This window comes from Lepisosteus platostomus, chromosome 5 (assembly GCF_059453375.1).
Source record: "Lepisosteus platostomus isolate fLepPlt1 chromosome 5, fLepPlt1.hap1, whole genome shotgun sequence".
Lineage (NCBI taxonomy): Eukaryota > Metazoa > Chordata > Actinopteri > Semionotiformes > Lepisosteidae > Lepisosteus > Lepisosteus platostomus.
This window is the reverse complement of record NC_142615.1, coordinates 6050012-6077513: the sequence shown is the minus strand read 5'-3', so window position 1 is coordinate 6077513 and position 27502 is coordinate 6050012. Positions and strand designations below refer to the sequence as shown.

General features: G+C 40.7%; 1 protein-coding gene and 1 non-coding gene across 2 annotated transcripts; one reads left to right on the top strand and one right to left on the bottom strand.

Moving 5' to 3' along the window:
- Nucleotides 1-1627: 1627 nt before the first annotated feature.
- trnap-agg (transfer RNA proline (anticodon AGG)) lies at nucleotides 1628-1699 on the bottom strand. The gene has a single exon. It is a non-coding gene; the product is annotated as a tRNA-Pro (tRNA).
- A 14756-nt stretch (nucleotides 1700-16455) lies between these two features.
- On the top strand, nucleotides 16456-26924 carry LOC148662709 (uncharacterized). Its single transcript, XM_088632222.1, has 2 exons — nucleotides 16456-17061; nucleotides 24895-26924. Exons 1-2 carry the CDS (start codon nucleotides 16680-16682, stop codon nucleotides 26319-26321), a joined length of 1809 nt encoding a protein of 602 aa, XP_088488348.1. The 5' UTR covers nucleotides 16456-16679; the 3' UTR covers nucleotides 26322-26924.
- Nucleotides 26925-27502: the final 578 nt, after the last annotated feature.

Sequence of the window (27502 nt, the reverse complement as noted above, 5' to 3'; positions counted from 1 at the left end):
GGCGGGATCTGCACAGTGCATGTCGCAGTGCTTTCTGCTTTCACTTCAATGTGCTTCCTGATGTCGAGTCGTGTGCTGTGCAGAGGCTCTGAAAGCGAGAGCAATGAAAAGGTGCACAGTGCTGTGAAAGAAAACACAGAGAAGTGAAAGGCAGTCCTTTCTCTAAGACCGGGGTAAAGTTAGCTTGAAGTTCGAAAACGATTTTGGCACACCTGTAGTGCTTTCGCGAAATCTCTTAGAGTTACAAAAACACTTGCTTTGTGTATAAAATGCATTGTGAATGCTTTCTCAGCCTTCACTTTGTCATTTTTATGACTTTTTTTTACCACGCTCAAATATTGTTTTGTCCATATCTTCACAATGGAAGCACAGAACGTCTTCAAACCAAATGCATTTAAAAGACCACAACTTCTGGAAATTTCCACATTCTCTACATCAAACTTTCAGTGAGCTAATTTCGTTTTTCATTGATGCATAATTACGCACTAACTGGAACCCGGGGGACCGCTGTGTGCACATGTTCACAATGCGAGAAATACTGTTCAATACGGCTTCATGCGAAAAACCCGTATATTACCTTAGGAAGCAGAACAGTGCAGTCTCCAATTACCCAGACTGTAAGATGACAAGATGAGTTGATGGAAAGAGCACAAAAGTTCAGCTCGTACAATAGGCAACGAAGGTCCCAGCGTCGTCATCGCACTTGAAAGGACTGCCTTGCAGACCAAGGGCAGTGGGCGGTGCCCGGTAAGAGGGGCAGAGGCGGTAAGACATGATGCCGAGAAGCATGAAGCGAGGAGGATGAGCTCAAATGGTAGAGCGCTCGCTTAGCATGCCAGAGGTAGCGGGATTGATGCCCGCATCCTCCAGGTCTGAGTTTAGAGCTCCAGGAGCCTGGTGCTCTCATTTAGCCTCTGTGACTTCTGACAGGTGCTCCTCCGTTGCGGAGAGAATGTCCTTCAATTGTCAAGCGTTGAAGGGCCACACCTCCTTCCCAACCTCAGTCGGCACTGAGTGCGTCTCCTTCATTTTCTCATCCAATTTGTCAGCTTAGCAAGTGAAAAGTATATCCGAGTGAAAACAGTGCTGATAATACTCTCAGGAATTGTTAGAAGACGTGCTTTTGATCATCGATTGCTTAACAATCACATTCGTTCGACTTGAGCAATCAAGCTCGTAGTTTTCCTTCAAATCTTGAAAGCTCTCAGTGAGAACATCATAGGCTGCAGGACGCCCCGTAACTTGATTACTTCAACAGAAAGAAGAGCAGACAGCTCCACAAATATGCGAGGCGCAGAGAGCGCAAGGCGAGCCGCACACGTTTCGGTGGCTGAGAGAGGGCAGTTTTTGCTTCTGCATTTCCCAAGTAAGGACGCATGACAACAAGCGATCGCGGTGCTCATCTACGACATAGTGGTGATGAGTTTTCAGTACGTGTTCTTTTGAACGAGCAATGAGGTTGCCGCCTCGGACAGCTGACTGCACGCTCTCATTGTGCCACGTGATGAGAATTCACCAGACTCGTTCAGTCATTAGTCACATTCCATCGTTTGCCATAAGCAGACGCTGCGAAGTGATGTGGATATCAGTTCCCAGTCTTGTGGAAGAGGAGGAAAAGAGCACACAAGGGCTCGTCCGGGAGTTGAACCCGGGACCTCTCGCACCCTAAGCGAGAATCATACCACTAGACCAACGAGCCACAGCAGCACTTTCCATTTCAATCTGTCAGCGAGCTTGAGGATGGGGGAGAGGCGTCATTCGCTCGTCCAGTCAGACCTTCATCAATAATTCAAGAAAGCCGCAATTACACGACTGCCTTGTAGACGAAGGGCAGTGAACTGTGCCCGGTAAGAGGGGAACAAGCGGCACTAGGTGACGCCGAGGCATAAGCCCCAGCGAGGGGGGTTGGTTTGTATGGTACAGCGCTTGCTTTGCATGTGGGAGGTAGCAGGATCAATTCCCGCATCCTCCAGGTGTGTGCTTAGAGCTTGATGTGCCAAAAGGTGTCCTTTAGCCTGTGGTCACGCCTTGCATGGAGAGCATCGTGCAGCTGTCAAGCGTTTCGCAGCCACACCCCCTTTTCATCTTCTCTCTGGCTTAAGCGTCTCCGCCACTCTCTCTTGACATTTCATGTCAGCTTGTCAGAAGTCCGAGTGACATTTTTAGTGGCTGAGTGAGGGCACGATGCTGAAGCAGAGAGGCCACTTCAGCCAGAGAGACTTGTGCTAGGTGAGATCTGAAAGACGGACTCGCAACAGAAACAGACCAAAAATGTATCGGTGAGATCAAAAGGCAAATGCAACATTCAGCAGAGGACGTCTAAAGATTAGGGAACGGGCGACTGAAATCCATGTGAGGCAAACTTTCCGGTGTGTGTCCTGCAGCTGGGCTTGTTGGCGTAATTGGTAGTGCGTCAGTCTCGTCATCTGAAGGGCCTGAGTTTGATCCTCACACGGGGCAGGGCTGCTTGCTCTTTTCAAACACTTGCGGCAACTGTTCGCTCATAACCACGTCTGGAATGCCTGACCTTTACAAGGGCGAGAAGCAATGCTGCATCCCTTTTCTAAAGAACATTCACATTCAGAAATAAGTCAAGAAATTTGCCATTACTTTCGCTCGCACTGCTGTTAGTCTGCCCATGTTGCCAAAGAAAGATTCTTTCGGCGTCACCATGATAGAACAGCGATCACTTGAAAACAATGTTCCACACTCCGTAAGCAAGAACTTCAGTGTTTGCAGTCACCCGATATGCCAATAGTCAAAGGAGCGCAAAACACGAAGCGTCAAAAGACAAGATGAGTTGATGGAAAGAGCGTTGAATTGATGAGCACAAAAGTTCAGCTCGTACAAAAGGCAACGAAGGTCTAGGCGTTGTCATCGCATTTGAAAAGACTGGCTTGCAGACTAAGGGCAGTGGGATGTTGCTGTTTTGAGACGGAGGCATTGGGATGGTGGGCCGAGATCTATTCTTCTTAAGGAATTCTTCATCGTGAAAGATCGGTCCACAGGTCATCCAACGAACTCAGGGAATCATGTGCTACTGAAGAGAGTGAAGTGCTGAAACACATGACATGCCCCCTTGATCTCACATGCACAATTCTGCTGCAATATACACAGCTACCGTCCACACCAGGCAGTGGGGCTTCAGCAGAATCTGCTAGGCCATCTGCAATTACATATCCAGCTGCACACATATACATGGCCCTTCTGTCCTTTTCAGGATCTCAAAAAAAAGCATAGCGTGGTTTTCCTGCCACATGATTGACCTCATCTCCCTCAGAATGTGCCCCGCCACATTCATTGCTGAAGCAGGACGGAGGCTAACGGACATGTTCAACGATCTCTCCAAAATATTGTGGTTGTAGTGGAAGAGATATGTTTTAAATTGTACCTTGGTATTTTAAACTCTCTCTAGAATGTTATCCATTTCTATTTTATTTTGACAGGAACTGTTAAAAGGCTAATGACACTAGATGAAAAGAGAAGAAAGAAAACACAACGTTTCAGCTGTGGAGCCTTCTTCAGGTGTGTGGGCTCCACGGCTGAAATGTTGTGTTTTCTTTCTTTTCTTTTAAGCATGGAATAGACCTATTACTTGTTCCTTTGCAGCCTACACATGGTGATGCAGCTCCCCACCTGAACTGCTAATGATACTAGATGCCTGGTAGTTTGTGGTACTTGGTTATTATCTTATGTTTGCTCAAACTGCATATGTGTTGTAGCAGCGAGGCTTATTAATAAGAAAGAATTAAGTGTTCTGAGCCTTCCCAAATGAGGCCCCATCTCTGTTCATCTCTGTGGTGCAGCCACAGAGAAACTATTCATGCAGGCTGATTTAAGGTTTCCTTTGATAAGGGACAGCTCCCAAAGGGGGATGCACTTAGCTAAGCCTGGCTATCCTGATCAATGCTCATCCATTGGCGCCTATCTGTCTAGGGAGTGCCAGATGGACATCTGGACTGCATTCCTAGGTGTCAGGAGTAAATGACTCATATCTCACCTTGATCAACCAATCAGGGACTGGTAGGGCAGAGTAACCCACATGGGACTCTGATGCCCATGGAACTTTCACCAATCAACGAGCTGAAGTTCCTCCAGGTAAAAACAAGAAACACAGAGAGCCTGTAGTAAGATTCAGGAGAATTCTGTGGACTTTTCTAAAGGGAATTCAAAGGAGAATTCCAGGGCAGGACGGCCCAGGAGCAGAAGGCTCCCAAGGGCAGGACATTCTCGCAGAGCGCCTCCTGACCATCCTGAGACTCAGCCCAGACAACCACGGAACGGCCAGTGTGTCCGAGTGCCAGAACTTTCCTTTGTTCTAAAAGTCTAGAGCGGAGGTTGCCAGAGAGTAACCAGAGGATCCACCCGAGGTTAGCACCAGTAGCAGGCCTCGTGAACAGGTTGGAACTGTGGACAGCTGAATCACTATTCAGAACTAGCGCTTCATCAGGAACGAACTGGTCTTCTTCCTGACTTGCTGGGACCCACAGTCATCTTTTCTCCTGTGCGCAAACTTTGCTAGTTAAAGCCAACACTAACTAGCCGGTCAGTGAGCATCAGCAGCGCACCGTTGCAAGCCGCACAGCACAGCCTAGCACCGAGCCAGAGAGCGCGGATTGGACAGCAACAGCCTGCAACTGTTTCTTTGAGTCTGCAGGATATCTGAATCCCCAGAGATTGGATGAGTATTCAACTTCACTGCATTACTGCTCGAGAATTCAATTGTTATCCCAACCAGTTGATATCAATTTAATTCCTAAGAGTTATGTACTTGTTTTGAGTATCTAATGTAGAAGTTATAACCAAGTTCATTTACGAAACGGTCTAAATGAATGATATATTGAACGTATGTCCTTTTGATATGTGTAGCACTTTGTAACTGATTGAATATATACCTTTTGTATTCTGATAACCCTCTCGATAAGATCTGTTAGGTTTATATGCATATTCTATGTATTAATAAATGTATCCTCGTGTATTAGTACCTGTGTGTGTGCGTTGTTTGAGTTATGTCGCATGGTTGGATTCTAAAGCCATCAAAAGAATCAATTTTGTGATTTACTGCTACAATTAATAATTGTCCCAGTAAATGCCCAAACCCTACAGAACTGGTGCCTTCAGAAAGCACACTACAGTGTGATTGCATATTTTTGTGTATTTTCATATGTTAATATTTAATTCACTCACATTCCTGTATGCTTGGAAGGAAGGCAGATTGGATTTAGCACAGGACGCCTGCTCATATATGTTGATCTTTGTTGGGCTGGAAAAACAATGATAAAAAGTGAATGAAAAAAGCTCTCCCCAACATTTCCCTTCTCTTGGCCATTGTTACACTGCCCTTTCTTTCCTTCTTTTGTCCTTCTACAAAGATTCCAGGGCTCTTTATCCACCATAATATCAGAAGCCAAAAATAACCATCTAATGTGTAAACAGCATTTGTAATGTTGGTAGCTGGAAGAGGTTAAGTATGTTTGCAAGACCTAGTTGATTACACCACAGACTTACCTTGTTTTTTTTTCTCTTTTAAAGGCTGTGCTGGACTGTACCACTATCATAGAAGATTTTTTTCAAGACACATCGCAGTTCCATAGTAGAATTTATCAATAGTAGAATTCCATAGGACATTATTTATCAACATCTAACATTACCCAGTGTGAGACTCTGCCAGTAAACCTCAGAGCATTGAGTTCTCCACTGGTGAAGATGGCTTTCTGAAGTCATGAAATCCACTGCTGGGATGCCTGAGAGACAGTGATTGAATCCTGTCTGGAATTAGGCTCTCTGTTAGTGTTGATCTGTGGGAATTATGTGGTAAAAAGGGAAAACTCCTTTACTTTAGTCACTTTGAAAGTTCAAATGTACAGATCTTCAGAAACCCCAGTCTGAAGGATGAAGCAGGTTCTGCTCAAGGAGTTGCCTACGTTTTGCTCAATTCAATCCAAGCAGATAGTCCAACATTTGCCTTCTCTTGGCCATGATTACACTGCCCTTTCTTTCATCTTTGTACTTCTACAAAGATTTCAGGACTCTTAATCCACCATAATATCAGAAGCCAAAATTAACCTTCTAACATGTACAAATCATTTGCAATGAAAGGAGGTGGAAGGGTTTAAGAATGTTTGTAAGACCTGGTTGATTACCACACATAGACATACTTTGTTCTCAGTTTTTTTTCTCTTTGAAAGGCTATAGGAGGGGTGTGATGGACTGTACCACTATCATAGAAGATGTTTTTCTTCTAAGGACACTTCTGTAGCGGCAAGGCGTATTTAAAATACAGGAATTAAGTTTGCTGCTCCCTTGCCAGTCCCTCTCTCCCTCATCTCAGTGCAGCTGGATACAGAGAGGCCATTCCATCTGGTTCACATTTAAGGTGTTTTTCTAGCTGATAGAGTTTCCTGATAAGGAACAGCTCCCAAGGCTGAGATTCACCAGCCACCCTAATAAATGGTCATCTCTGGTGCCTTACTGTCTGGGAGATTCCATGGGAGAGTCTCATCCCAAGGTTTACAACCCTAAAGTCAGAGGTCACTGTTACTCATCCTCCACCTCAATCAGCCAATCAGGAACTGGAAGGGCAGGGTAACCCCACGTGGGTCTCAAATGCCCGCGGAACTTTAAGCCACTGAACTACCGTAGTTCCTCCAGATAAAACAGGCAGCACAATGCCCAGAAGGTGCCCCTCCAGGATGTTCTCAGACTCAGCTCGGACAATCACGTGACGGCCAGTGTGTCCGAGTGCCAGGACTTAACTTTGTTTTAAGAGTCGAGAACGGAGGTTGCCCACGCATAACCAAAGGATCCGCCCGAGGTTAGCCCAGCTGACAGCCTCGTGAACCACCGTTACTCCACCGCCAAAGCTCGCCTGATCAGCGAGTGAACTACGGTTGGAGCTGTCGACAGCTGAATCTCAGGATTCAGGACTAGCGCTACATCGGGAACGAACTGGTCTTCTTCCCATCTAAAGAGTGTGACTTGCTTGGACCCGCAGTCACTTTCGATGTGCACAAGCTCTGCTAGTTTCAGCCAACACTAACTAGCCGGTCTTCAAAGAGCATTAGCAGCGCATCGCAGCAGGAATCTCTCCCTCCTCTCCTTCACGCCAGCCACTCCGGCCACTGCCTGGCACCAAGCCAGAGAGCGCCGATTGCACACAGCAACAGCCTGCCACTGCTTCTTTGTGTCCGTGGGAGATCTGAATCCACACAGATCGGATGAGTATTCAACATTCTGCATTACAGCTCGAGAATTCAATTGTTACCTCAACCACAATTGATATCAATCTAATACCTATGAGTGATGTACTTGCTTTTGAGTATCTAGTGTCGAAGTTGTAATCCCAGTTCATTTACGAAACAGTCTAAATGAATGGTATACTGAATGTATGTCCCTCTTGGTTTGGAACTCTTCGTGATTTAATATATACCTTTTGTATTCTGCTAACCCACACTCTTAAGATCTGTTATGTTTATATGCACATTTTATGTATTAATAAGTGTATTAGTATCTGTGTGTGTGCGTTAATGAGTTAACCCGCAAGGTCGGTTTTCTAATAGCCATCAAAGAATCATTTTGTGACTTACTGCTACAATTAATAATTGTCCAAGTAAATACACAAAACCCCTACACATGCATGGAAACCAATATTTACCTGCTAATCCAGAATGCAGCAGAGAACAGTTGGACAGAAGGTTAGTATTTGTCGATACTGCATCACAGAGGTCAGTCTCTTCCCCCTCATTATGCAGGCTGGCTTGTTCACGATGAACTGTCCTCCAGTGACAGTCAGCTGCAATCACTGAGTCAGAGATGGTGTTGATACACTGATGGCACTTTGGCTGATTTGGTTAACATGCTTTCCTCTTAAACAGGAGATGCTGAATTCAAATCCCAACAGTGCTTTTCTTCCTGTCTTGTCTTACAAAATGTATCACTATGGATGATTATGTACAGCTTGATTTTGTTTAATGCAAGTTTTCATTTTCTTTCTTGAACAACTTGCTTTTCATGAAATTCATACAGCTTGTGAAAGATGAAATACAAATCTTGCCTTGTATATCGCAGGCTGGTAAGAAAGAAGCATTATTTTCTTTTTTTTAATCAGAAGCTTGCAAATGGAGAAAAGGGACACACGTAAGTCTCTGTTAATTGAAAGGTTAGTGGTTTGAGCCCACCCAGAAATGCACTTCTCATTATTGCAATGTAAACCTCATCTCTACTTATTTGGATTTCTTAGCAAAACCTTAACCCACTTCATATTTGCGGGAAATGTGATTCTTTTGTTAAACAATTAAGTATGTAAGTCAATATCACTGGGAATGGCCAATAATGACCATAATTCAAGGACGTCATATTCAGCCATGACTTTGATCTTCGAATGGCTGGCATGAGAATTCATTTATGCTCTCGTTGCACCCTTAGTCAGAATATTTAAAATTACAACACAGATTTGTCCTTTTTTGACAAGCAAAAAAGGACAGTTGAACAGCATGATTATGTTAGGACCATACATTTGTATTTTAATAGTTTTGTATATTTATCTTAATTTTAATATACATGTAACAATAAATGGTGTTCTATGTAAATACATTTTGTTGTATTTTATCATATTTTAGCGGAGGGCACAAGGTTGTCTATTATACCTTGCGAAACTTCCAAGACAACTATAACAGAGACTTATATTTTAAGAAAATTTGCTTTAAAAGAATTTGTACGATATCATCCCTCAATATCGATGTTCAAATGAAGGATTTGAAGAAGCAACAGCGATAGGAAAGTACATTGATCTTGGACCAATGTTTGCATTTGAACAATCCTTCCTGGAAAGGAGGTATGTTTTGAGTCTCTTGATGATGCTCTTCCGGAAAAAAAAAACGTGCAAATTTGTTTCAGATGTATTTTCAGATAAAATTATAACTGTCATCGAAGAGAAATTTGATCAGTTGAGTCCAGTCAAAACTTTCGACATTTTATATGATGACAGGACGTACATTTAGGAATCAGTACCGATAACACCGCTGCTATTGATGGAATAGAAATAAGTGATGTATTGGCAGTTTTATCTGAGGCAAGAAGTACTAGAACACCTCCTATAAAAATGTTAGGATTCAGAGCAAGAAATATTTTTTCACCTCACCCAATGATATTGCATTAACGAGGCTGAAGGTGGCTTCTTATTCGCCAGCTTCTTCTTCTGCCTTAAATGCTGTTGCTGTGATATTATGCCGGCTTTCGCCTGTAGATGGCTCTCTATAGTAATTCTTAAAAGTATTAATCGGGATGGATTACTGTACTTATCCTCAGTAAAGGGGAATATGTAAGTAGTGACTATCCAAATAGCATTTTTGTGTGAAACACATTTCAGAAAATTGTAAACCAATTTTCAAAACTCACAATAACACAAACACAATAAGTAAATAAGACAAAGGCAAAACATAAGTTCACAGGCACTTTCTGCATATTTACCACGACCTTGCCTTCTGATCATAAAAAGTCTTAAAATCTTACATTTTACAAGAACTTTTAATATAAATGGGACATTTAGAACATGGCATATGAGAATATATGGTTAACCGAGGATAAGCAAAGGGTGATGGTGTAACGAACAGTTCTTTCCGGGCCCTATGCGGACGACACGATCCAGAATGGTGAAGACACAAGGGGAAAAATAGTCATGCAGGAAAAGGGTCTGGAGACGGGGGGCATGTCAATGCAGTGCAGGTGACCAGGGGAAGTGAGTCCAGGCGAACAATCCATGTAGGAAATCCAAAAGAGTAATCCGAGACAAAGAGTAGAGTCCAAGGCCAGGGGATCCATCCAGGGAGTTAAAACACGAACCGGGTCGGAACCGGTGAGAGGAACCAGGAACTAGGAACAGAAAGTTAAAAGCATAACGGAGCCAGACGCAGCAAGACCCCGGGCTCTCATGATGTGGAAATCAATGAGGAACCCGGAGTGAGGTCCGCGTCTGGCTTTTAAGGGGGAACGGGAGTAGGGATCAGGTGCAAACAATGGGAGGGAACGAGGAAGGGCAGGAGCTCCCTTAAGAGGAGGGGTTAGCAATCGTGACAGATGGCACTTTCTGCTTATTGCTATAAACCTACCCCCTGGTTATAAAAACATCTCAAAATTCTGACACTGAGGTGTGAGACACAATGTAACAGGCTCTCTTAATCCCGAAATACAAGAAATTTTACTGTACCATTTGAACATGGCATGTCCCTCCTTCCTCATTACCAAAACATCTCAATGTTCCAACACTATTTACATTTGTAATTACAACACTTCACTGTTGCATTTCTGAGTTGTGACATTGTGAACATGGCATGTTAAAGTATATAGAAAATCTAGATCAGAACAGGCTAAATGCAATTCATAGTGATTTATCATTTTCTTACTTTCTAAATGAAAAAAAAAATTCAGTGATTATGACATTTCGGTATGACATAAAATATGCTTCAATGACAGAATAAATAATCATGGAAAATATACCCACAGTGGACATTCATATTTGTGATTATAGGAATGTTAAATATTAGGTGAGTAGCTGCGTTAGCATGCGTAGGGTGCAAATGAACAAGTAAAGGGTTGTTCCATGCTGAAAAGATAAGAAAGGAAACACAACTTGTTGGCCGTGGAGCCTTCTTCAGGTGTGAGAAAGACAGGGCAGTAAGCAAGGATAATTTTCTCTTTATCTTTGCTTACTGCAGTTTATCTTTGATGACAACATCAAAGACATTAAGTAATTTTTACCGCTAACAGCTCAACATCATTTTCCTTTTATATCTAACCTCATCAGATCTCTCAACTCCCAACTCTTCCAGTTTCTCACTTCAGAGAAGGATAAAAAACTCAATCGTCCTCTACAGAGAAAAAACATCCACACCCCTACCACCTCCACCAATCCTAACCTTGTTGTTACTGTACCCTCTGACCTTTCCCTTTCACCCCTTTGCATCCTCAGCTAACATATTTTAATATTACAACACAATAGATTGTATTAATGTTTAAAATTAAGTTAAATATGTCAAAATATCAAAATCCAACTGCACAGTGCTAACGTAACAATGCTTGTTACAATGCTTGTTAACGTAACAAAGTTCTCAAACAAATCTGCATTGTATTTTTAAAATATTTCAGCAGAGGATGTGACGGGAGTATAAATGATGATTCGACAATCATTTTTCTTGTGTGAATATGGTTTTCTGGGGAGTTGAGATGTTGGGCATTATTGGACATTTTTGACACGTGTTGAACACTCGAATTTCCTGCAAATATTAAAATGGCTATGGTTTTGCTGAGAAATCCAATCTACCTATGCGAAGACAATGTTTACATCGCAAAAGAAACCCAGCCCTGGGTGGACTCAAAACACCAACCTTTCGGTTAACAGCCAACCGCACTAACTGATTGCGCCACAGAGACTGGCTACTGGGTTCTCGAATCACAAGTTTCTGGTTAAAAAAAAATCTCTTACCATTCTTTATGCCAGCCGGTAATATTTCTTCTGCACTGATAACCAAGAATTGAATTTCATGCTTTGCAAGCTGTGTGAATTTAATCAAAAGCAAGTTTTCCAGAAAGGAAATGAACACCTGCATTTAACGAAATCAAGCCCTTTGTGAGTGACCAAAATGGTACGTTCTGTACTACAAGATAAGAAGAAATACACAGCTGGGATTTGAACCTATGTTCTTTTGTTTAATAGAAAGGCACTTTAACCAACTAACCTATGATGACAGGACACCTGGCCCCTTTTACAGCCGCTTGGACACACCGCTCTGAGACATCTGCATTCAGAAAGCGCTTAACCTGCTCTCAGAGCAAATTGCCTCTTTTACATACAGTAGCAGCCCCGACACTGAGAAACGAAGAGAACTGGCTTTTATCTGGCATTTTTCATGTCCAATGCGTTTGACATCTCCCAAGGGCGACAGAGTTCTTTTGCAACATTATTTCTTCTTCTTTTTTATTTCTGTACACTTTGATAAAAAATGAGAAATCGTGCAAGGGAAAAATGTCTTTTTTTCATAGAGAAAACGTGGACCGGGAGGTGTTGTGTTGAGAAGAAGTGATTTAACATGATACGTGACCTAATTTATCGGAGCAAATGCTCACCCAGCAAGGTCTGGAGAAGTTGGAGAGTCTGGTGGATGTGATAATTATACGGTGTTGTGGAAGAAAACAGTCTTTATTTGAATTCTCAATCAATCAGAATTTCAGTGCGAAACATAAACCCTTTGTCTGATTTAAAGAGATGATATTTTAAAACTCATAAAAAATCAGAAAACACATGTTTCTCACTTTGAAATTTTAGACGTGGCGGTGTATTACTAGTAGCGGTGCTGAGCACACTATGGGGAAATTCAAGTTTTGTGAAATACCAGCGGTTTAATAAATAACGCATCTGATTTCGGATCATAAGATTGTAGGTTCGACTTCTACCTGGCTCGTGTAAATTTTATTCAAGCTCCTCAGTAATAGATGTCTATTATGTAATGAACCGCACCTGAAAGCAAACATTGGGTCTGTTTCCTTTGTTTTCCAGCCTGAAATAGCAAATCGTTACAAAAAGCACCTGCTAATGTCCAATAGCGGGCTTTTTTTCAAATTACATTTTCAGGCTTCAGACACTATTTAATAAAAGAAAAGTGTCCGAAACTCCCTAACTTTCAGGTTTGCTTGAACCTGTATTTAAAAAAAAAAAATTATCTGAAACTTCCGGGATTCCATTCCCTGATGTACAGTAGCTGTCTCTAAAGTCAGACATGATGTTTAGCAGATGTGAACTGTGCCTTTTCTCTTGTGTTCAAGGCTATTCACTGTGTGAGCTCCACACTGCATGTCCTGTACTGCTCTATTTTGTTTAGATTATCTATGTGGTGTACAGATAGAACTCAACTGCATGGTGTGAATTCCGTGTTCAGGACCAGCATAACCTGAAAAGCTAACAGCTGACCTCAATGTGATTTGAACACGCAGTCTTCTGATCTGGAGTCAGATGCACTACCGTTGCACCACGAGGTCACAGCTACAGCGCCTTTGAATTCCCCAAAGGAGACAAATCAGGGTCACAAAAAAAATTATCCTGTGAAGAGCACCGCTCTTCCGAAGAGAGTCTCTTCTTCCCAGACCACATAACATTCTTCCTGCGCAGCTCTTGTGCAGGTGTTGTTCTCGATAACAGATCCAGGAACACTGATTGTTTTTCTATTTTTTTTTTAATTAAGTACCCCATTGTGCAACGGTAGCATATCTGACTCTAAATCCAGAAGTTAAGTTTTCAAAGTATATCGGAGTCAACTGATACTGATCAGGTTCTGCTGCTACTGAACCCGCAGTCTTCACCTTAAAGTTCAATTCCCCAAGCCTGCTGACCTTATACTGTATATTCAATAACGAAGAGTCACAAACCATGAGGGACATACATTCAGTATACCATTCATTTATACTGATTCGTAAATGAACTTTGATTACAACTTCTACACTAGATACTCAAAGGGAAGTACATCACTCATAGGCATTAAATTGATATCAACTGGGGTTGAGGTAACAATTGAATTCTCGAGCTGTAATGCAGAATGTTGAATACTCATCCAATCTGTGTGGATTCAGATCTCCCACGGACACAAGAGAACAGTGACAGGCTGTTGCTGCATCCAATCGGCATCCTCTGGACCAGCGCCAGGCAGTCCTGGTCTGGCGTGATGTGTGGGAGAAGGAGGGGAGTTAGTCCTGGCTCCACTAGCAGAGACTGTGGACATGAAAAGTGACTGTGGGTCCGCTCTTTCGATGGGAAGAAGACCGTTTCATTCCCAATGTAGTGCTAGCCCTGAATAATAAGATCCAGCTATTGACAGTTCCGACCTTAGTTCACTCGTTGATCAGGCGAGCGTTCGCGGTGGGTTCATGAGGCTTGCTACTGGGCTAACCTCGGGCGGATCCTTTGGTTACACGCGAACGTTCTCCGTTCTCGACTCTTCTGGCATCTTCTGGGCCCTGTGCTGCCTTTTTTATCTGGAGGAACTACGGTTGTTCATTGCTTGAATGTTCCGTGGACATTTGAGACCCATGTGGGGTTACCCTGCCCTACCAGTTCCTGATTAGCTGATCAAGGTGGAGGATGAATAACTATGCTCTCTGACATTAGGGTTGTAAACAACCTAGGATGAGACTCTCCCTTGGAATCTCCCAGACAGTAAGGCACCAGAGATGACCATTTATTAGGGTGGCTGGAGAACCTCAGACTTGGGAGTTGTTCCTTATCAGGAAAAACATAGAAAAAACTCAGATAGAAAAACATCTTAAATCTGAACCAAATGGAATGGCCTCTCTGTGTCCAGCACCACTAGGATGAGGGAGAGCAAGGCAAGGGAGCAGAAAACTTAATTCCTGTATTATTAATAAGCCTTGCCGCTACACCAGCATGGAGCTTGAATTCACAACCCTGGGATTTAGAGTTTCGTATGAGTTGCTCCACAGAAGACTGAAATATCATATTTACTGTATGTTACATACTGCAGGTCCTGTGCTTTACATCACTGAAGAGGTTGGTCTGCTCTCCAGGTTACCAACAATAAGTTCAGACATTACTTATGTGGGGTAGCACTTCAATTCAATGATTATTTTCTGCACATACATGGTTTCCCCCCCTTCACTCAAATAAATATAGAGGAAGCTCTTTGGCTACTGTTCTCGTAAAGGAACACCAATGACAAAGAATGCTTATTAAACAGTTTCAAATAGGAACAGTGAACACAACACAACAACAATAGGATTCTAACCCATGCGTGCAGAGCACAATGGATTAGCAATCATCACCTTAACCACTCAGCCACCTTGTCAGGGCACTGCCACTGGACCAGTCATGAGGTGGTGAGATCAAGATGATCATCTTGTCCTTGTACTTGAGGGTCATTTTCCTCTTCCACCTACAATTTCAACATATTCCTTGGGAGATGTCAAGCTTCTGAGTCTGTGCTGTGCTTCAGTGGCAGCTGTATATGGAAAGCACATTGAAGTCCTTGGACACGAAAATTCCTGGATGGTAAAAGCTTCTCTCAATAAACAGGAAATCCTGTTTCTGAAATCCTGCGGTATCTTTCTTCTTGTTTTGTCCTATAGAATGTATCATAATTATTGAAGATCAAATATGGCTTGATTTGGTTCAATGCAAGTATTCATTTCCTTTTTGGACAACTTGTTTTTCAAAAATTGCATATAACTTGTGAAAGATGAAATACAAATCTTGCTCATTAGTGCAGAAGGAATTCTGCCAGCTAACAAGAAAATCCTGGCGATTTTTTTTTACCAAAAACCTGCGAATGGAGATGTAGAACAAAAATCCACTTGAGACATTTTTTGTTAAGTAGAAGAGGAGTTTATTGAATACATGACCAAGAAGAAGTATCCTCCTTACAGTCAGGAGAGTAATTCTGACAAGAAGAGTTACAGCTGACTTTTTATACACTTACCTGATATGGGAGATTAACAGTTTAAGTCTCAACAAGAAAAACTTCAGTTGTATTTGATTTCTACTGGTTAAGCAGACTCCAAGGTGACTGATCACAAAATGTATATATGACTGAACTGGTATAACACCTAGAAATACAGGTACAGTTTTGGTTAAGCTCTTGCACTAGAACAATTCTTAGAATTATTACAATAGGCATATTTCTTTTCTGCAGGCTCCTAGTCTCACCAACATTGGCTACGCTTACATTTTGGAGGAAGAGCTATTCTGTAGAAACAGATGAACAATATGGGGCCAATCAACCTGTTGGACAGACTGAAGATGAAAACACTGTTTATAGCCTGGAAGGAAAAATAAATCAATTTAAACAAGTATGTGGCCTTGTTGAGACATATTTCATCTAAGATAAACAAAGCTATAAGTATGGAGAGATGTGAGAGATAAAAAAGATTGGGGAAAAAATAGTAAGGAAGGGAAAGAGAGGTGTATAAAGAAAATGAAAGGAAGAAAAAATGTATTTATTAGATAAGATGAATTTGAGTGGGTTGTGGAGGGGCAATAGAAGAATAAAATTTAAATCTGTTAAGTTATTGTCTGCATTCCGTCCTTTCAGTTGGTCTGGCCCAGTTCAGTGACTTATTCAGAGATTGCATTTAATATTATATCACAAAACTGAGCAGAGCAGGTGATTAGTGATGTGTGCTTCGATTTAAAAATAGCTTTACATGAAATCCTGCGCTGATAATAATGTACATTATAGTGTCCTGCAAGTAAAATCTGGAAATACATTTTCTGTTTCAAAAAATTCACACTGCGTAACTCGCAAGTGATTCACTCGTCCTGACTAGATGGCGCTAGCAGGTGTGGTGAGGTTTATATCTGTTGCAGGGGTTGCAGAAATACCTCTGTCTCAAAATTCCTCTCCTCAGTTGTTCTGAAGCTGCGGCAGCCCTAAAGAATGACGTCATCATGCTGCGCGACTCAACACAACAGATATTTCATCCACGCGACAGTGATTGAGTCAGTTGTTTTAGCAAAATAATCAAGAAGAAAGTTATTTTGTTTTTTTTACTATGCTACGAATTGTCAGCTGTGTATAACGGAATACAGGCCTGAATGCAGGATCTGTGAAGAATAAAATAAGAACGTTTTTGCGTTTAAACTCCACAATTTAGCCTTTGTTTCTGACCGACTCTACAGAAGGATGGCGGAGTGTTTGTTGAATCTGCAAACTGAGCTTCACTCTTTCATGCAGGTTTTGCTCAAATCGATCGTGTATGAAGTTTCAGACGTTTTCAGAAACAGGATGTCTGACTCTGAGTTTCAAGACAAACTCCGCAGCGTCTCCCAGGTCCTGGTGAGACGGGCCGTGTTTAAAATCACACAGTGTGTGGAGGACAGTGTTGGGAGTGAAATGGCGCAACTGAAGAAGGAGAACGAGAGCCTGAAGGTGAGATTGCAGCAGTGCGAGAAGGAGTCGGGAGCAGGAGGAGATCAGGGACAGACAGATCGTGTTGGACACACGCTTCCCTGTGAAGTCACTGCAGAAATAAAAGAAGAAATGGACACGAAACTGGAGCTGGCAGGTCAGTGTGGTGACTTGTATGAAGTCAGTGTGTGTGTGAGTTTAAAAACAATGTCCTTAACTTCCTCACTGGTGAGAATATAGTGGAGAGATACAAAGTGAAGTGGAAAGACTTGTGTGATATAGCGACAGGATGCTTTACTGGAAACTGAAATTATTATAATCCGGTTATGATGCTAAAAACAACTCAGCATCTCAGCAGATTCAGCATCTGTTTCTCTAAATCGGTGTGTAATCCGATGTTATTAGGAAATATATATATACAGTATATAATATTACACAATTATTATAATACAAATACAGTATTTGTTTAGCTTTTATATTTGTTTAACATTCCAGTCCACCAGGGTCTGTCTGTAGCAATTCCTCTGGAATATTCTGTCAGGAATATTTGGAATATTCGTGTTTTTATTAACCTTTTTCTCTCAGTGAAGTGTTAATGTACTGTAGTGACCAGTTATGAGAGGTCTGTATTAACCTCTCATTCTCCTCATCCCCTCATCTGTATTTCAGTAACAAGGCCGAGAACACATTGTTTAGACGGTTTTTAGTCTATATCATTCAGTAACTGGAGCAAAAAATGATGAGCTACTGTATTTACATAATTGTTACAGAATACATTAGTATCTTGTTGTTGAATGTTTTTTTTTATCTTTGGAATTATGTTTAATATCTTTTTAATTTATTTAACTTATTTTTAATATAATCTTGGCCAAATGTTTTTTTCAGTGATTTGGGTTTTACAAAAGCAAATAAAATCTGGACATAAACGTGACATTTTAAACAGGATAAAAATGGTCAGTCAGTCGATAGATATATGCATTCTTATGTTTTCTATTGGTCAGGGGTTTGAGGTGCAGGAACAAGTGAATATTGGAATGTCTCTGGTGAGCTGCAGCATATTGGGGTGTTTTAAGTTTGGGGATTCTGCTCTATTCATTGATCTTGGAGGAGTGTCCTGGATTTTTAAGGAATCTCTGTTCCCAGGGTTTTTCTCTTGGTGTTTCTGTGCGACAATGTCTGGACAGTGTTGTCTGCTCTTATTGATCAGTAGAACTGTACCTGTTTAATTCTGCTGCCTCCTCCCACTGTGTGGCTTTTTTCCCCTGTAAAGAGCTTTGAGAAGCCTCTTTTAAAGGTGTTATATAAAATAAAAAGAAAACTTTATTATTATGATTCAATCCACTGTTGTTGTTATTGAGTGTCTTGCACTCGTGTTAGCATTCCCTTCCCTTTCTGCGAGTAAACTCAAAACAACCCTTTCCCTCATATCAAGTAATGACTCAGTGGAAAATCATCCCCGAGTCTCATTTTCTCCCACTGGTTATCTCTGTGCCCTTTTGCCTTTTTTCCCCTCTTTGTTTTTTTTTTTCTGAATCACTAGCTCACCTCTTTCTGTTTCAGCTGGGAGCCTCTCTGTAATTAAACAGTTCTGTATCAGACTGTCTCCCTTCCTGCCTGGTTCATTTGTGCCCCTCTCTGAATTCACTGTCTAAGCCAGTCACTGCTTCTAGAGTTCAACCTTAAACAGCACACTGAGGACTATGCTTGGGCTTTGACCAATCACCACGCTGTTTTCACATTTAAACCTTAACGTGGTTATTAAAAGACTTTGCTGGTCAGTGCTGATTGTTGCGGTCAATAGAGGTATTTGTTACCAACAAATGTAATGTGTGTTTAGAAAAGTTGCTAATTCTGCGTGTTATTTTTCTGTGTATTTGTTTGCAGTGTTAATTTAGTCTCCAGTTTTTGATTTAGTCATAGTCTTAGTCAAGTCAAGTGTCTGTCATAGCCACCTTTTAGTCATCCGTTTTTAATTTAGTCCAGTCAACTCAATTTTCACTATAATAAGTCTTAATAAATTATCTTAATTAAACTGATTAAAACAAAATTAGTCACATTTTAAGCATTTTTATTTATTTGTATAATAAAATGTATAAATGTATAATAAATACTAAATTGCAATAAATAATAAAATGTATGTCTAAAACATATTTAACACATTTTATAAGATTGTCAAAAAGCACAAGTTTTTGTTGCACAGACTAAAGAGTATTGATCCCCAGAAATGTCAAATATCAATACAATAAGTAATTTATTTTTGATTAGTAATAAATAATCTTATAGAGGGACATCGTATGAATCTTTCCTAATAAGTTCTATTTATTACATCACTGTTAATAATTCTGTACTTTTCTATAAATTGTGTTGAAATGATGTTTTCAAAGGAAGTTTTTTCAAAGTTTCAAAGCAACATTATTTTCAGTTTATTTAGTAGAGGCTTCCACCAATACTGAATTTGTAATAACTAAAGGGTAATTACTGCATGAGTTACTTAAAGTACTACCACAGAACAGGAAAAGTAATATACACATTCTTTATCTCACTGATATTATTTATAACTAGGTCTTTTGATGCCATAATAATTCAGTTGAAAAACTGCCATAGTCTAAGAGTAGTGTAAGTGTTATTCATGTTGTGCTAGTATTATGTTAAGTATAAGTATTATGGCAGGCCTGTGTTTCAGTCTATAACAGTGCTTTTTACCATGCTGGGCTAGCAATTTTTTAAAAATAAAAAATAAAATGATTAAAAAATATTATACAATGATGTGTTCCTGTCTAACTTAAATATTGCATGACTTTAAAATCTATATAATTTGTTTAGATAAAAAACACTTTGTATGTGCAACCAATGGGTCAGTTTTCTTCCTTATGATCAGCTTAGAAAATTTGTGTATTCTGTTTTTTACTTTTTAGTTAAACATTTAAAATGATTGAATTTCATAAATGCAACACTCATTTCATGCAGACAAAATCACATTCTTTTCTCTTCTTGTGGTGTGAAGCAGATCATCTGGTCTTTTGTTTCCAATCAGAGGCTGGGAAAATAGCGCACTGCCCTCTGCGCGCTTTCAGGGAGGAAGGCAGTACCAAGACAGAGAGGAGTTGTGGAGCTCATCAATACAGTCTGAGCGTTCTATAGCACAAAGTTAAATGGGCGCCGTCCTTGGGATGAGATGTAAAACCAAGGTTCTGACTCTCTGTCGTCATTAAAAATCCCAGGGGGTTTCTCGAAAAGAGTAGGGGTGTTACCCCGGCATCCTGGCCAAATTTCCTATTGGCCCTTACCAATCATGGCCTCCTAATAATCACCATCTATGAATTGGCTTCATTACTCTACTCTCCTCCCCACTGATAGTGTTCTGGCACACTGTGGCTGCCGTCGCATCCTCCAGTTGGGGCTGCACATTGGTGGTGGTGGATGGGAGTCCCCATTACCTGTAAAGCGCTTTGAGTGGAGTGTCCAGAAAAGTGCTATATAAGTGTAAGCAATTATTATTAAAGTGCAAATGGCACCCATTGCTTCTGCATATATAACTTAGTGTTTAAAACTAAACAATGTGAATTTTCTTTGACTTCTAAGTCCCTTGTATAGATGTATCATTACACATCTTTCTCGCCATCTAAATTTATTTTTGCAGAAGCCTATTGTACTTTCAAATGATTGAATAATGAATGAATGAATGAATAATCAATGTTAACTGTTCATAAAAATCAAATGTCTTAACTAAGGATTAAGATGGCACAGTTGTTAATAATAATAATAATAATAATAATTAATTGCTTACACTTATACAGCGCTTTATTGGACACTCCATTCAAAGTTCTTTATAGGTAATGGGGACCCCCCTCCACCACCACCAATGGTGCCATATTGCGCAAGAACGCTCACCACACTCCAGCTATCAATGGGGGAGGAGAGTAGAGTAATTGCAACAAACTTTTGAAAGGAGCACACAGCTGCGGACTAGTTAATATAGTTCTATCTAGAGATCATCTCCAGCTCTGAGCTCAATTGTAACAAAAAGCCGTGAGGAACAAAGCTGGAGAGCAGCTGAATTTGTGCTCAGGTTTCAACACTGTTGTTTTTCTAATTAACACTAACTGCAGGGGCTCTGAATCAAAGCTTTTCAATTATTCTGGTCAGTGTGTTAATATGTAGGTCATAATCGTTATTTTTCTGTCTCGTTCAAGCATATAACTGTACATTGATATTTTTATTAAACGACGGCATATATTTTAAAATATTGCAGATCTGGGTAAGTTTGCTCTCAAAAGCAAGAAACTTAGAACGAGACTTATTTTCCACATTCAATCTATTGGTGCTTCTTTGCTACACACTGAACCTTTTTATTTTTAGCTTGAACAGAGAAAGCTATGAAGGGGCCTGAATCAAGTGTTCAAAATCCTAAAAGACATCAACAAATCCAAATTATCTACTATTTTACTGGGTTCTAGAGTCTAGTGTCCATTTTTGCTTTAACCTATGCTGGCATAATGATTATGGGTAAATATAGTGAAATATAAACATATCAACTGCAGATGCATGTTATAATAAGAAATCACATTAAAGTCTCCTGGTAAACCAAGGTTTTGAGTTTTACAACTTCAAGTACAACAATTGAATTACAAGAAGAACAAGATTAAGACATTACAAACAAAACAGACACACAATGAAGCCAATTCATAGATGGGGATAATTAGGAGGCCATGATTGGTAAGGGTCAATGGGAAATTTGGCCAGGACACTGGGGTTACACCCCTACTCCTTTCGAGAAACGCCCTGGGAATTTTTAATGACCATAGAGAGTCAGGACCTCGGTTTTACGTCCCATCCGGAGGACTATACTTGGGCATTGGGATCCACACAGAGCGCAGGGTGAGAGCCCCCTACTGGGCCCACTAACACCTTTTCCAGCAGCAACCTCAGTTTTTCCCAGGACATCTCCCATCCAGGTACTGGCCAGGCTCACACCAGTTAGTAGTGAGTTGCAGAGTGATATGGCTGCTGGCCGTATCACTTGTTGTAAGCAATCTTTTTGCATGTTTTCTCACAAATACAACAGTAGCACCAGATGTCTCAGTGGCTTTCAAAATTAAATTATGCGTGCAATTCTTTGAACTAGAAAGATGACTACGCTATCCATCCATTTCTAATTGTGGTGCAGTGGTTAGCATAACTGTTTTGCAGCACTGGGGCCCTCGGTTCAATTACTGGGGTACTATATTTGTGGAGTTTGCATGTTCTCTCTGGGTTCCGTGGGTTGGCTTATGGGAATACTGATCCTCTTGTGAGTGTGTGTTTGTGTCTGTTCGTCTGCCCTGTGATGTGCTGGTGCTGTGTCCAGGGTGTATTCTGTCTTGTGCTTTGTTGCATGCTGGGATAGATTCCAGCTCCTCTGTACTGGATAAAGAGATTAGAAAATGGATGGGATTAACGGCACTTTAACAACTCTATACATAGTGCTAAAACTGCTATGAGATGGCGGGATCTCACTGAGGATAAATTATTTTATAGTGGTAGCTTAAGGAAACAGTCTTTCCACCTCTCTGGCACATCAATATTCATAACTAGTCATTTAAACAAATTGACTCTATATATAAACATCTTAAGATCCTGGCTCCATGGATCAGCTATGTTTGCACATTCCTTCAGTTCACGTGCATCCAACCCACAGTTCAATGCAGAAAATCTAAAATGCAATCCTCATTTCAGTAGCTGTGTAAACATTCTGTCTCATAACTTCATCATCTTCTTCTGCAGTCTATAACATCCATCCATCCTCCTAACCGCATTATCCCATTCGGGGTTGCGGGAAGAGCCGGAGCCTATCTCAGCAAGCAACGAGTGCAAGGCAGGTTACGCCCTGGACAGGGAGCCAGTCCATCGCAGGCCAAGTGTGAGCCAATCATACATGGGGATAGTATGGAGGCCATGGTAAAGGCTAAGGGGGAAATTTGGCCTGGACACTTGGGTAACTTCTTACTCTTCTCGAGAAATGTCTTGGTATCTTTAATGACCACTGAAAGGTAGGACCTCGGTTTTACGTCAAATCTGAAAGACAGTGCCCACTACTGTGTAGTGTCCCTGCCATTATACTAGGGCATTAAGACGCTCATAGACCGCAAGGTGGGCACCCCCCACTGGTCCCAGTAACAGCACTACCAGCAACAACCATAGGTTCCCAGGAGGTATCTTATCCATGTACTGACCAGGCTCAATCCTGCTTAGCTTCAGTGGGCTGCCAGTTGAGAATTGACAGTCTATAACATCTCCTGTCAATTTATCAAAAGTTTGCCTAACCCTTTTAGTAAGTGTTCTTGTTATCAGCGCATTTCTCAGCTTTCCCAAAATTATCTCTTATCTACCTACATCTCTAGTTTTGCATCCTGCAAATAAATCCTCAAAAACTGCTTGTATTAATTTGTTTAATGAATATCGTATGTAAATATTGGTAGTAGCACTCTGCATTGTAGAATATCACACTGATTCCCTTTCTTTTAAAGGGCACAAGACAAACTAAGAAAGGCATTTTTCTAGAATAAATATATGCACATCCTGTTCACTGGGGTAATTAAATCCACACTGAGCAATCTCCAATATTTGGCAGCCAGAATCCTTACTGGGTTGCAATCACATTACGCCTGTCTTCAAGTCCTTGCACTGACTTCCTATCATGTTTTGAGTCAGCTTTAACTTTCTCATCCTTATTCAGTACTTGTCTGGTTTATTATCCATTTACTCCCCACCTTGCAACCTTTGTCCATCTGACTCTGGTCTTCAGGATCATCTACATTTTGTGGGTAACGGGACCTTTTTTAGCTGCACCCCAGAGCTCTATCTTCCCGACTCCATAACTAAAAAGGCAAATAGGAGTGGCCCAAGCAACATACAGAGTTGTGTAACTGACAATTTGAGGTAGCCTATGATGTAAATTACACTTTTTGCCGATAAGTTAAGCTTTCAAAACTCGGCCCCAAAGCCATGTGACATTTCACCCTGTTTCATTGGTTAAAGGCAAGGATCAAATGCACCGCCATGTTAACAGGAATGTGTAGTTTTTTTTAACTGTACTGTCTTTGGATTTGGCCAGGGCTTTAAAGAGATGTCTTAATCCCAGTGTCTGGGTGCTGTAGCTCAGATGGCACTTCAGATCTATTGCAGATTTCAACGCATAATGTGGCTGAGTTCTGTTTATCTTCAGTAATGTTGTACAAGAGTTTTTCTTGGTCTGATTATACATGAAATACTCCTGACTCCAGATCTTTTTTTTTCCCAGCTGAAAGCATGGAGAACCACAAGCATGTCTTTCTTCTCTAGTTTTCAATTTTCTTTAATCTGCTTATTCTAGTGTATACATCTCATTGTGGCAGTCAATTAACACACAATAAGAATTCATGACAGGAGGTGTTGAAAAGACCATCCAGAAATGGGAGACAGTTGTAAAACAGAAGAAGATAGAAAATGGCAGATCCTGATAACTGCGATTCTTACACATCCGTAGCCCTTAGGCAATGCACAGTCCACACACAGCCTCAGACTTAGGATTGTACCTGTTACAGCCAGCCTGCTTTTTGCCAGACAAAAGTAAATACCCAAATGGTGAATCTCATGTTGCAAAATTAATTTCACTTTGAGTTTTACTCCAGTAGGTCATTTTGTCTCATCTTAGTGCACTGAAGCAGAAATGCAAAGCAATCAAGTCCTTGTCACTATCATTGTGGATTATTTTAGTGTTTCATTTTCTTTAAAATTGCAAAACATTTCGTCGTAATTTTTGTCGACTAAATTAACACTGTCGACTAAATGTGTACTATGAAAGGATAAAGTGAACATTGGGGTGTTTTAGTATTCTGTGGTGGTCTGTATAGATGCTAAAAATCCTTATATTGTAACATTTGTTTTCTTGGATCTCCATGTTGTTATTTGCTTTTTAAATACTACTTTCATCCCATGTTAAAGGTCTTGTCCTTGTGTCCTGTATTTGCAGGATTAGAGGCCAGTGCTCTCTCTGACGCTGGGGAAAGGGCTCCTCTTGAACAGCAGCACAGTGAGGAGGAGTGGAGCTCCAGTCTGATGCAGGAGACAGAGCTCACCTCTGCAGAAGGGAAAGAGAAACTCAATCAGCAACCCACAGAGAGCAGACAGAGAGTGGAGGATCTGGACTCTGTGCCCATGATGAAGACAGAGCCTGAGAGTGAGACACCTGGATTCCTACTATCTGATGATTTTATAGAGAAGATTACCAATCTGGACCCATACAATATTACAGAAGGTTGTAGTGGATTCGGCTGTGTGTCTGTACAAGAGCACAGTGAAGAACTGGGTGAGTTTAATCTTCCAGAGCAGGACATGGAGCCCCAGCTGATTGACCCTGCAGGCCAGCAGACTGATGCACCTGTTGATAAGATCAGTACTGAGTTACAAAACACAGAGGAGAGTCAGAACAGGGAAGAACAACAGCAGCTCCAACAGGACTTGATAATAAGACCATTCAGCTGCAGTCAGTGTGGGAAGAGTTTTAGTCAATCATGCTTCTTAAAAAGACACCAGCGCATTCACACAGCAGAGAGACCGTTCAGCTGCTGTCAGTGTGGGAAGAGTTTTAGTCAGTCAAATAACTTAAGAAGACACCAGCGCATTCACACAGGAGAGAGACCGTTCAGCTGCAGTCAGTGTGGGAAGAGTTTTAGTCAATTATACCACTTAAAACAACACCAGCTCATACACACAGCAGAGAGACTGTTCAGCTGCAGTCAATGTGGGAAGAGTTTTAGTCATTCAAGTAACTTAACAGCTCACGAGCGTATTCACACAGGAGAGAAACCGTTCAGCTGCATTCAGTGTGGGAAGAGTTTTAGTCAGTCAAGTACCTTAAGAGCTCACCAGCGCATTCACACAGGAGAGAGACCATTCAGCTGCAGTCAGTGTGGGAAGAGTTTTAGTCAATTATACCACTTAAAACAACACCAGCTCATACACACAGCAGAGAGACTGTTCAGCTGCAGTCAGTGTGGGAAAAGTTTTAGTCACTCAACTAACTTAAGAAGACACCAGCACATTCACACAGGAGAGAGACCGTTCAGCTGCAGTCAGTGTGGGAAGAGTTTTAGTCAGTCAAGTAACTTAATAACCCACCAGCGCATTCACACAGGAGAGAGACCGTTCAGCTGCAGTCAGTGTGGGAAGAGTTTTAGTCAGTCAAGTACCTTAAGAGCTCACCAGCGTATTCACACAGGAGTGAGACCATTCAGCTGCAGTCAGTGTGGGAAGAGTTTTATTGACTCAAGTACCTTAAGAGCTCACCAGTGTGTTCACACAGGAGAGAGACCATTCAGCTGCAGTCAGTGTGGGAAACGTTTTAGTCAGTTAAGGAACTTAAAAAGCCACCAGCACACTCACAAGAGACCTTCATAGTCCACCAGTGCAGTCACACAGGAGAAAGATCATTCAGCTACAGTCACAATGGGAAGAGTTTTATCCACTCTTTATCCAGTGACTTAAAAACACACCAATTTAGTCACCAGTTTGATTTAATCATATTTTTAGTCATGTCAACTAAAATGTCTATTAGTTCAAGTAGGTAGCTGTGTCAGCATGTGATATCCAAAGAAAGCTTCACAGCTGAAACGTTGTGTTGCCTTTTTTCTCTTTTCAGTGTGGAATAAACCTTTACTTGTTCCTAAAATGTTTATTAGTCATAGTCACTTTGTAGTTACCCACTTTTGATTTAGTATAGATCACACGTAACTAAAGTTTTACTTTTACTTATGGTTGACTAAAATGGAATTAGTTCTAGTCGTGAAGTTTAATTTATATGTATAATTAAATGAATACAAGTTTTAGTTTTATACAATTTTAAAATTAAATCTAAATTGAATTAATTATTTCTTTGTAGTTTTGGGATGTTAAGTTTAGTCCTGTTTAATTTACAATTAAGACTGTTCTCATTGGATAGGCTTGTAATTATGTAACAGCTTTTAACTTACCATGTTAAGCAATAAACATGTATAAAACAGATTAGGATCCTTAACTGTCACACTGTCTCATTAAATTCTACCAAAAGTTCAAAGTCTTTGTTGCACAATCTAAAGTGTATTTATCCCCAGAGAGGATAAATATAAAATCCAAGAAAAATATATCCAATAAAGAGGGAAATAATAAAGAATCAAGAGATATTGTATAAATCTGTTCTAATAAGAAAATCTATTTTGGCACCATTACTACTAATTCCATATTTTTATATGTTAAGTTTTGTTTTTTTCAATGCAACTATTTTTTGGTTTAATCTGGAGAGGACAAGCGATATATATATATAAACTTAATGCAATTAAATATTATTTTCTCGTATGAAATGATTCACAGATCCTGCACAGAACCTATGCCATGCCCACCTTTATGAGCATCTTAGCTTTTCTCTCAAATAGAACATTCACTCCAGAAATAAGATGGATTATAAAAGCCGACACATTTTCCAAAGCTTTTAATAGTGTTGTCACCCTGAAGGCATGGGTTTCAATCTTACTCTTGATAAAGAGCTTGCTCTATGGTCCTTCTAGTATTGTGCAAATGAGAAAGGCACTACGATGTAGATAATG

Excerpts from the sequence above, each read along its gene's own strand:
- LOC148662709 (XM_088632222.1), top strand. The coding sequence starts at position 16,680 with ATGGCGGAGTGTTTGTTGAATCTGCAAACTGAGCTTCACTCTTTCATG. Across the intron at positions 17,062-24,894 it reads CACGAAACTGGAGCTGGCAG|GATTAGAGGCCAGTGCTCTC; the intron begins GTCAGTGTGGTG and ends CTGTATTTGCAG.